Source organism: Hakea prostrata, chromosome 10 (genome assembly GCF_041222555.1).
Source record: "Hakea prostrata isolate BN-2017 chromosome 10, UWA_Hpros_2, whole genome shotgun sequence".
Lineage (NCBI taxonomy): Eukaryota > Viridiplantae > Streptophyta > Magnoliopsida > Proteales > Proteaceae > Hakea > Hakea prostrata.
Genome location: NC_142609.1, coordinates 2220043 through 2231921, shown reverse-complemented (window position 1 = coordinate 2231921; position 11879 = coordinate 2220043). Strand labels below are relative to the sequence as shown.

Below are 11879 nucleotides of genomic sequence, written 5' to 3'. Positions count from 1 at the left end.
AATAGTTTATTTTTTTTGGAAGAATGAGAGATGAAACTATTGACGAAGGAATAAGATTAAAACTATTGATGCAGGAATAAGATTAATTAGATACGTATAGGAGAGGGGCAATTTCCCTTTTACGATTGATAATTTAGAAAAACCAATGTAACCTTTTATTGTTTAAGCTTATACCTAAGCCGGTGTAACATCGCCCAATCTCCGTACAACCCGATTGATCGGGTGTAACCTTGCCATTAACCTTGACTTGTCAATCTCATTGGTTCCTCTTCCTATATCGACGGGAATACAGCCGAGTGAGGCTCTAAAAAAAAGGGTGGGAAATTCGGGACATGGCCGATTATGGAATTGAATCAAAACGCACATCATGCTCAAACAAATCAGCCAAGCTTCCCTTTTTTTTATATTGAGAAAGTCAACTCCGTCAGCATCCGTGCTGGAACCAATAACGGAGAGGCATAATCCCCAGAAGATACGATGGCTCTTGTCGGGCGGACTTGCCAAAAACACATAAGGTTTTTAAAACCGGTACAAGGTTAGGGAGATTTGTACAACAATCCGCAACAGTGAGACCCACCACTTTTTTTTTTTTTTTTTTGCATCAAAATCGATTATCTCCGTCCCTCATTTCCTCCTCTTCCATTTTCTTTGATTTGTAAATCCATTATTGCTTGTTTGAGGAAAGAAATTGCATTGTAAAAACATAGAACCAAATTAATGAAAGACTCCCTATTAGACAGTTTGTATAAAAAAACAGAAGTAATAATTAGGCAAAATGCTGGTACAGTTAGTGGCCAGTTAAACCTATACCTGCTTCGGTAAATGTGCTGTTTAGAGAGATTTTAGGCCATGAGATCTTACATTTTAGTCGAGATTTCAATCTGGATCAGTTGTTTCTCAACCTTCGAGGTTAAAATCTTGAAACCAAGATCATGCAATCCCCCACTAAAGGCCGGTATTAGGTTTTTAAATGTCTCAACAGAACTAAACACTCAACACCAAGCAAAATCCATGCAATCCCTCACTAGAGGGAGCGACAACAGGGCCAGCTTAAGCCATCGATCCAACGACGGTTCTCCTAAAGAGAATCAAGAATGCGATTTATGAACGGACCAGACGCTGACTGGAGAGTCAGCGATGCTTGTACAGATAGGTCTTCAGCTCAAGCCATTAATTTCCTATCCTTGACATGGTTTCTCCTAAAGAAAATCAAAATGCGATTTATGAACGGACCAGACCAGAATAGACCAGAACCGGATTGCACCCGATTCTTGATTGACACCCCCAACGACATGATAATTCATTGCCAGATCCACAACGTACGCGGCAACTATACCCTAAAATCCACACCGCCATAAATGAACCCAAGATTCGACACGTGTCACACGTGTCCTCATGGAATTGCATTGTTCCTCGCGCTCACTCTAGCGAACCGCCACGTACAAGGACGGTTAAACTTTAAAGTACCGTATCTTAACGATCCACAAAACTAAAAACCGTGCCTGAGATACACGTGTCTCAACGTCGACGTGTCGGTCTTTCAGAGTTTCTTCTTCCTCTATATATTTCATTTCATGCAGAACCATTTCCATATCCAACGAAGTTCATTAATCTCAGTTTTCTGAATCAGCTGTTCTAGTTTTTGTTTTAATCGGAGAAAGATAAAGATGCAGTCGGCGAAGGAAGCAGCGTCAAACGTGGCAGCATCGGCTAAGTCCGGCATGGACAAGACGAAGGCCACGGTGCAAGAGAAGGTAGAGAAGATTACATCTCATAACCCAGTAGAGAAAGATATGGCAACACATCGTAAACAAGAGAAGATTGATCAAGCTGAGTTGAACAAGCAAGCGGCGCATGATCATAACGCGGCGGCGAGACAGCAACATTCCGCCACCACCGGTCACACCACGGCAACTGGGATGAACCCAATGCACGGCACCGGCACTGGTACCACCACCACTACCACCACCGGGCATACCGGACATACTACAAACCCCACCATGGGTGGTGGCTACAACCAGGGAGCAGGTGGTGGTTATACTCATTGAGAGATTGTTGATTAGGGTTTGATGAACAACGGTCTGTGAAATAAAAATGTTGTCCTTTGCTTTATTTCATTGGGTTATTGTGTTGTAGTTGGGTTTGATGGTTGACCGTTTTGTTCGGTTGTTGTTGTGCTTTGAAGGTTGCTTTGTACTGGAAATTTTATGTTTATATAAACAGATTAAAATCACCGTTGTGACTTTTAAGGCTCTAAACCCAATTCCAATCTGCTTTGATTTAATTTACTTGGATCTCAACTTTGATTTTGTTGCCTTCATTGCTGACATAATTACATTTATATATAGTGCTTTAATGTCAAAAAGGAGATTTGCAGGAATTCTGGAACGACTTCATTAAAATGAATTTTAGGTGCTTGAGCAATGCCTTCTTGAAAAAAGAGATTGGATTTAACGAACTGCGTCCTCACACACACGCACTTTAAAAGGGATGCAGGTGGAGAAGTTAGATTCTGCTGCGTTGAATCGTTTAACGTGATTTTAAGCTTTCAGATCATGTATTTTGATTGAAATTTATTTTGGAATCTCCTGTTTCTCAACATGATCCAACAGGGTTCAGTGCATTACAGCATTACTGGTGCAAGCAAATTGAATAGGGCAATGCCCGAGACAAAAAAAAATTATGGCCAAGTATACCGTACACCTGATGATTTGAAGTCTAAATCCCCCACAGCTTTATTTTTGTCTTCTTGAGTAAAAACTATATTCAGCAAAGTGGAGAGGATAAAACAACCTCAAATTTTGTTTAGGTTATAATAACTCAAATTCAATCTTAATCTCACTCAATATTTCCTTAGGTTCAAATGACACAAATGATATATTACCCTCTTTTGCTAAACATTTATAATAAAGTTTATTTAATTGCGATGATTTTATGACATAACACGATGTCAATAATATTTTCTTTTTCTTCTTGGAATTGTCTTAATTTCAAGCAACTCAAAAAAGCAAAACCAAAATAATCCGTAGGCATAAACCAAGAGTATCATCAATTGACACTGCATGCATGCGTAAATACATGATCATGCTTTGTAAGGAAGTGGGAATCCATTATATGTTAAGAAACAATACCTAAATATGCAGTGGAAATGGATAGAGAGACACAAGAAACGAGAGACACAATCATTACGAGTCTTAGTAATTGCACTAATCAATATCAGAGAGAAAAATTACAGTGCTAAGAATCTACCCTCACAAGTTCACAAAGCATGAACCAGGAAGTACAACAATAGTAAGATTAGAATACACCTTGAACGAGAAGAACTTGTTGTACTCTTCAACACGAATGAAGAACAATTAAGAACCAGTAGTTTCACACATGATGCAATCAAGAAACTCCATCTTCACCATATTCGAGAGCTAATTTGAAGAGGAACCAGAAACCAAGCAATCGTAGACCAAAGAGCAACCTCTCTCACTCGAACTCTCCTCAAGAAAATGACGCATCTACTGAACCCTAAACCTAAAAGAGGATATATATATATATTAACTACCAAAATGACCAAATTGCCCTAAAGACATTTACATAATACACTTATGTCCCAAATACATGTAAAAAGACAGCAAAACCCCTGGATTGAAGACACATTATAGCAGTTTAGGAGTTCGGCAAGAAGAAACCCATTTGGTGAGGAATGCAGTATCCATTAAGGTAGGTTAATTATACTGTATTGAAGTTAACTTTGAGTTATGATTATAATACCTTTAGAAGTGAATAAAATGCAATGTACACTAAGTTACGTGTGTAAGTTTGATTACAAATCTTCACTAAGACAATATAACACCAAATTTGGAGTCTCCCCATTTGGCAAGAAGGAGCAAGTGTTCATAAAATGTGGTTATTCAAGTGAAACATGTTAAGCTAATTTCAAGTTTTGTAGACATGGGAGGCTTATCTAGTTCCCTAAACCATCAGCTAATCAACAAAGTGACGATTTTTCATTTCCTATTATGATGCTCACATCCATATAATTTGCCACAAGGTTGATTCTCATGATATTGACAAAGTCATATCTCTTGCACTCGGTAACATGTTTGTGTATACAATGTATCCAATCTGTTTTTGGTGACGGTTTGAGGTGCCAATAGTATGATTTTGGCGCGGTTTATGGAAACGAGCCAATAGTATGCTTTGGCGACGGTTTAGAGAAACCGTTGCCCAAGGTTTAATTTAGCGGTTCTTGGGACTGTCCAAAATGTTTTCCAAGTCGACCCCAAAAAACAATCCGTGATGCCAGTTTAGGCGACGACAATGGCGACGGTCATAAATCGTAGCCATTTATTTTTGGTGACGGTTTTATGGTTTTTGAAACCGTCGCCAAAAATAGGTTTTTTTGTAGTGTTCATGTAACATGGTTATATCTCTTTGCACTTGATAACATGTTTGTGTATAGATGAGGATGACCAAAATTATTTGTTCAGATATTTTATGAATTCTACTAAAAGGCCTAGGGTTGTGTAATATATGGAAGAGGGCTCCTTGAAAAGTACGGATTTGTATCCTCCATTGACTAGGGTTGAGTAGGTTTTGCATTTGGCCTCAGTGTTTTTTTTTTGTTTTTTTTTTTGGAACTAAGGTTCATCAGGCCAGAGTTACTCCCGGGGGGCACCCCGGGGGCCACCCCCGGGAGTTGACACGCTTTAACCCCTTGGCGATAATTGCCCGCGTTCAATGGAGAGGGTCAATTATGGTGGACCAACCATTTTGGTTTTCTTTCTTTCTTTTTTTTTTCAACTTTTTGAACTGCACCGACTGAAACCCAAAAAAGAAAAGAAAAAGCAAAACAAGTGATCGAGATCGAATCTTTATCACCACTTTAAATCCCAACCATAGGCAACCCAGTGCATCATTGCCATCAAAACACCCCTTTAGGTAAGGGTGTCAATTGCGTACCGAAACCATTAAACCATACCGAACCGTGCCGTCTAAAACCACACCGTACCGTTCAAAACCGAATTTCTTCGGTAGGGTTCCGGTTTTAGGTACTCATACCGTCGGTATGTATCGAATTGGTACCATACCAAATTAAGGGATATAAGTTGTAATTTTACAATCATAACATTTTATCTTTACCCTATCCTTAAATCCCTATTTCAGTTTTTCATTTCATCATTCACTTCTCTTCTTAGATTTACTTGTTTTATCTCTGTTAATTTCAAATTCTATCGATTGGTTGATCACAATTTCATTAGAATCTTAATGAACTAATAATAAAAGTGGCATAAGTTCATTCGTACCAAAATTCTACCGTACTAGATACCGTGTTTAAACCGTTTTCCCATACCGATTTAATACCCAAAACCGTATCGAACTATTTTTGTAAATACCAAAACAGTATCGTACCGTTTAAATTCGGTATGGTACAGTTTTGGTTTTTGATATTCAAAGTTGGAACCATACCGATTGACACCCTTACCTATAGGTTTTAGAGGGTTTTGTGTTTATTCATTGGCCGGCAATTTAGTTCAAATTCTAGGTCACTGGTCAGCCAAAAAATTTTAATTTGAAGAAAAAAATTCTCTCTCTCGCTTCTATTTGATCTCTATATTTACTCTCTCCTTTCTCAAAAGTTTTACCATCTTAAATTGAACTATTTTCATCCAAATCAAATTGAATCAAGCATATTTATGAATCTATTATTTTTTCCATGGGTTAGAATGGGAATATTATATATGGCATAAGTAAGAGTTAAATTCACGACCCTTCTTTAAGAAATGTTGATCTTATCCATCTAAGTATTGATGAATTTATTCAAAGCAACGATGATAAATCCACCCACGTGTAGTCCCTGGTTTTACTACACGTGTCCACAGGTGCTACGCTGTCCAAATACCTAATAGCCACGTACCAAGGCGACAAACATTAAAAAAATAATACTCAATAAATAAATAAACATAAAAAACCATAGCCGAAAATATGACCAATCACAACCAGGGATAAACACGTGTTCTCCTTACACGTGTCAAGCCAACCATGGTTAGGTCATAGGCAAGTATGTTCGTTCTACTTGTATATATACGATGCCCTGGCCTTTGCTTTTCCAATCATCGTTGCCGATAGCGAAAGCGAAAGCAGTGTTTATTTCTTACTCGGAAGTCTATATTCAAATCGGAGAAGATGCAGCCGGCGAAGGGAGCAGCATCGAACGTTGCAGCGTCAGCGAAGGCGGGCATGGAGAAAACGAAAGCCACAGTTCAAGAAAAGGTGGAGAGGCTGACGGCTCATAATCCACTGGAGAAGGACATGGCTACTCAACGTAAGCAAGAAAAGATCGACCAGGCCGAGTTGAACAAGCAATCAGTGCTTCAGCATAACGCGGCGGTGAAACACCACTCCACTAACACCAACACCACCACCACCACAACTACTCCATTGCATGGACATGGCATCACCGGCCATGGCCACAAGACCGGCGGTTTATGAAGTTGAAAAGGACATTAGGGTTCGCAGGAAATAATGTAATTTAGGGTGCTTTGTTTGAATGTGATGTGTGGTTTCTACTTTCTACTTTCTGTATTTGGAAATGAAGATTGAATAATGGTTGTTTTAGTTTTTCTTTCATTTTGGGCTCACCATGCTTCTCTATATCTCTACTGCTTCTCCAGAACTAAAAACTGGACACAGAACAGTGGATAGCTTATAGTGTAAAAAGAGTTTCCCATGGAGTAATGTCCTTCCTGCAAGCAGAGCTAGTTTATCGCTAACCCTAAATCATAAAAGCCCACGTTTTTAATTTCCATCGACTTCAGATCTATGAATCTTTTGCTTGAATTAACGAGGGAGCTACCCTCGAGTATATGTATGGTTTCGCAATTAATGCCCAGTGTTGTTCATTAATTCCACTGATTTTGCTAGGGAGCAGCGCCATTCCAAGCAGTCAAAGGTCTAGATATGTTTTGGAGTTCAGAGCAAATTTGGACCGTTGAGTGAAGTGTTGATTCAACAGTCTAAATTTTTTTGGATCCTAAATTGAATCTAGACCATGCACTGCTGGGAGCAATGTTGTTCTCAAGCACGATCTTCATTCTACGGCATCCACCATTCTCATTGAATTAGATTTTGATCTCAATTATTGGCGACACAGTAGCACTGATCCAGCATTGTATAGGCCTAATTGGCATTGAATTTTCAAGCTTACCCAAAAAAAATTACATTGATTCAATACCCTATGAAATCAAGTCGAAGTGGTTTTGTCATTCATTTTAGTTTATTTCTTTTCCTTTTGTATCCTTTATTGTTGGTAATACAGAAATGGTTATTTAGTTTTTTTTTTTCCTCTTTTTTTTGAAGCAAGGGAGTTTTTATATTTAAAGAATGGGGTATTATATACGTTTCACAAAGGTCGAATCTATAACCTCTTCACTAAGAAGTGAGTGTTTACCACACTATTAATCCTAGTACATATAATAGTTTTTTTTCTACTTTATCATTTTTTTGGTCATCTCAAGATTTAAAAATCTTATGGGACAGTAATTTACCAGAAAAAAAGAGTTATGATTGTTTAAATTTAGATGTTGCGTACAAGTAAGGGTGTCAATCGGTACGGTTTCGGTATTATACCAACTTTGAATACCGAAAACCAGAACCATATCGTATAGAATTTACACGGTAGGTACAGTTTTATGTATTAAATCGGTGCGGAAAATTGTTTAAACACGGTATCTAATGCGGTACAGTTTTGGTACGAATGAACTTATGCCACTTTTGTTATTATTTTATTAAGATCCTAATGAAATTGTGATCGACCAATCAATAGAATTTGATATTAACAGAGATAGAGCAAGTAAGTCTAATTAATAAAGACAAAACAAGTAAATCTAATAAGAGTGTTTGAATTGTAAATTACAATTTATATCCCTTAATTTGGTATGGTACCAATTCGGTACAATTTCGATACATACCGACAATATGAGTATCTAAAACCAACCATACCAAAGAAATTCGATTTTTGTACGTACCATACCGAATTTTGAACGGTATAGTTTAATACATTAGTTCACTCAGTTTTATCAAAGGCACTACCAAATCAAGATCCTGGTAAGTATACTTTGAAGAGTGAAGACCATCTGTTTTACTACAACTCTATAAATTCTCAATTTTATGTCAAATTTTATCAGGGCTAGGTTTTAGTAAATCTTAAATCATGTTTCATAAATAAAAAAAATTTATTGATTCTTCTGCGGACATAACACAATAATAGGATAAATCTTAAAATATGGTAACTCAATGACCTTCAAACCGCCTAGTGATGCTTCTGCGGACAATCACGTTGCGCTATTGCACATCCAACTATCAAGGCACACGTGTCGCCATTAATCAAACCATCCACACGTGTCACGAGTAAATCGCAATGCCAAACTCAACGAACAGCCACGTAACAAGTCGGTACATTAAGAACCTTATCAACGAGAGACAAAAATCCATAATCGTGTCACCACTCACTACTCTAAGAAATCACCACGTGTATTTATGTCCACGTGGCAAATTTCTGGGCCCCTGCTTCGTCTATATAATCGCACGCACGAACTGCTCTAATCATTCGGTTACCGTTTCAAATCGAAAAGAACCTGTATTAGTCTTCAGATTCACCCAGGTTGACGGAAAATCATATTTTTCAGATCGGAGAAGATGCAGTCGGCGAAGGAAACAGTGTCGAACATTGCAGCATCGGCCAAGTCCGGCATGGACAAGACTAAAGCAACAGTACAAGAGAAGGTGGAGAAGATGACTGCTCATGATCAAGTGGAGAAGGACATGGCTACCCAACGTAAGCAAGATAAGATCGAGGAGGCCGAGTGGAACAAGCAGTCGGTGCAACACCATAACGCGGCGGCGAAGCAACAGCACACCACCGCCGCCGCCGCGGGTCGTACAACTGTCCAATTGCACAAACAAGGCTTGACCGAACACCCACTCGCAGGAGTAGATGAACCGGCATTTGCGTCTCACCCATATGAAACCACCACCACCACCACCAACATGGCTCCTTCTGATCCTCGTTTGATCGGTGGTTACACCCAGATTGGAAGCTACGGCACTAGTACCCAGACAGGAGGCTACGGCACGGGAACCGGCGGTGGTTACACCCAGACAGGAGTCCACGGCACCGGGACCGGCGGTGGTTACAACCAGACAGGAGGGTACGGCACCGGGACTGACTCTGGCTACACCCAAACAGGAGTCCAGGGCACTGGGACTGGCGGTGGTGACAACCAGACGGGAGTCCACGGCACTGACACTGCCGGTGGTTACAACCAGACAGGAGGCTACGGCACCTGGACTGACGGTGGCTACACCCAAACAGGACTCCAGGGCAGCGGCGCTGGTGGTGACTACACCCAGACAGGTGTCCAAGGCACCGACACAGGTGGTGGCAACACCGTGACGAGACGCCGGGGAACCGGCACCGGCGGTGGCTACACCCAGACCGGTGGTGGGGTCAGCTGAAACGATGGTTAGGGTTCGGTGAAATTGGGTTTTTAATCAAAAATAAAATGTTGTTGATACTGCACGTTCTTTGTTTGGAATTGGATTTAGTAATTAGTTGTGGTAGTCATAATTGGGCCGGGTGTTGAATGTATAAGCTCACTAAAGCTAAGCCCATAAGATTAGTCTCATGGGATTTATCAAGGGCCGGGCTGTGTTGGTGGGCCTTTTGTTTTAGTTGTAATATTTTAAGCCCATAAATATTTCAGCTTATAATTTGAATATTATGTTTGTTTTTTTTTTTTTTTTTTCGGGGTACAAAAAGGCTTTATTAAGCTAGGGATGGGATATGAATATGCCTAGAATTGTACCCACGACCTCTTCACTCAGAAGTTTTTCTTTTGATTTCAACCACTAGAACAGCTTTGTCTTGTCAATATTATATTTTTCATTTGAGCAAATTGCATTCACACTCAAAAATGGAATCTTTAAAGCACCAATATTCTATTTTTTGTTTGAAAAATACACACTCCCATTCATCAAAAAAAATAAAGTCCATTTTGTTAGTAAAACACTTAATCCATTGTTTATTTTTTTTCAAAAATATTTTTTTAAAATATGATAAAAAAAAATCCGACAAACAATGTCTTCGGAATATTTTTTTTTTTTTCTTTTTTTTTTCTCTTTTTTTTTCTCTTTTTTTTTTGGTTGTAAATGTATAATAGTCTTTGCAATAATATATCTCAAACAAAAAAAGATGTCAATATTTTAAAGCTTAGCTTTCATTTAGAAGGGCCAGTACAATTTTCCTTTCATTTTGATTCCATAAATATTTTTTCCCATATAATATATAAAATTTGTAATGCCTTTGTAGAATTTGATATCTTGCAATTAATTTCTTCTAAAATTGGTTGGGAGGTAATGTTTTCATTGCTTATATTAGGGGAGTTGTTTGGTATTAGTCAAGTGAAAATGATACAGCAATGTCAATAATTCATCCAAGAGCAAGAACAAGTCTTCATGGCTTTTGGGGTTTGGCCATAAGGCACATGTTCTAGTTATGCCCTTGGAAGAGTGTCTTTGAAAGAATAAAGAAGATTTGTTGCTTCTATGTAACATGTTTACATCCATGGGTGGAATGATTTATTTTAATTACTTCAAATGACTAATACTTAAGTTGTTGAGGAAGGTTTGGCTCTTATTGTTGAAATTCATTTCCTTTCCCTTTTGCGTAGCTCTCAATCCATTATGTTTGATCAATCATTTTACACTAAAACAATCAAGGTTTATCTTTACTTCGTCTTATGCGGGGGTGAAGATCGATATAAAAGTCATCGTAGACTCTAGAAGAGCTTTAGGACTTGCTGGAGTTCGTGGAAGATCTAATCAGATACTCAATTATAGTTAATGGACATAGTTAATGGACAGAGGGAGTGTGAGGGGATGTATTCGCACAGATGAAAAAGGGTGGGAAAAAAATGTAGATGAGGGAATAAGAAAGAAAATAAAAGTATTGTGTAGAAAAGTTTCAAATATGAGTCCTATTTTTATTGTATTTTTTTTTTTTTTTTTTACACAATTTCATTAAATATATAGGTTTTTTAAAAGAAATGGTGTGACAAAACTAAATCCCATGTAAGCTGATAAGTTTCTGTAAATTTTTCTACTCCATTAAACTAAATAATTTAGATTTTGAAATTCATAAAAGAAGGGAGTTTTGGCAAAAGAAGTGACAATGGGGGTGGTGATGGGCAAAGGAAGACGATGGCCTATATGGTTGTTGATAATATAACATAGGTGTAAAATTATAATTTCAACTTTTTTAAGTTAAAGATCTTGGTAAGAAGTTTTAGTGAATTTAGGCCGAAACTTGGTGAAATTCACCCAATTCAAAAGGTAGTGAACCAAAATAGGGGGCGAAAAGGATTATCGATTTATTAACATGTTTTTAGGTGGAATTATGTTCAATTTTTCTTTCATATTATTTGCATTATTACTCTATTTTTGCTTCAACTTTCGACCATGAACACTATGTGTGAAGAACAAAACCAAAAACGACTCAAAATTAAAAATCCAAATTTAACTAGGAAGCTAAAAGTGGCTCGAAAACCCACTAAATTATGGAATTTGGCAGTGAAAACACCTTACTAAGCATGTGACGATCAAGAACAGTTTGTCTCAAAATGATATGGACATCAGTTTTTTGCCCAAAAAAACACAAAATACCTCCTCAAAACTGGAGGTAGAAATCCTACCGAAAAGGTGAAATTTTGATCAAACTATCCGTGAATTTTGCTAGTTTATCTAAGAGGTGAAACAACAAAATTCGCCAATATTTCGCACCTTACCTGAGATAAAATGAAGGTATGATGGTCATTTTGTGGACTAAAACG

At 38.1% G+C, this 11879-nt stretch overlaps 1 protein-coding gene across 1 annotated transcript; it reads left to right on the top strand.

Annotated features, from left to right (window-relative positions):
- The first annotated feature begins 1667 nt into the window (after positions 1 to 1667).
- Positions 1668 to 2048, top strand: LEA4-5 (Late Embryogenesis Abundant 4-5). The gene has a single exon (XM_089137033.1). It carries the CDS (start codon positions 1668 to 1670, stop codon positions 2046 to 2048), a length of 381 nt encoding a protein of 126 aa, XP_088993159.1.
- Positions 2049 to 11879: the final 9831 nt, after the last annotated feature.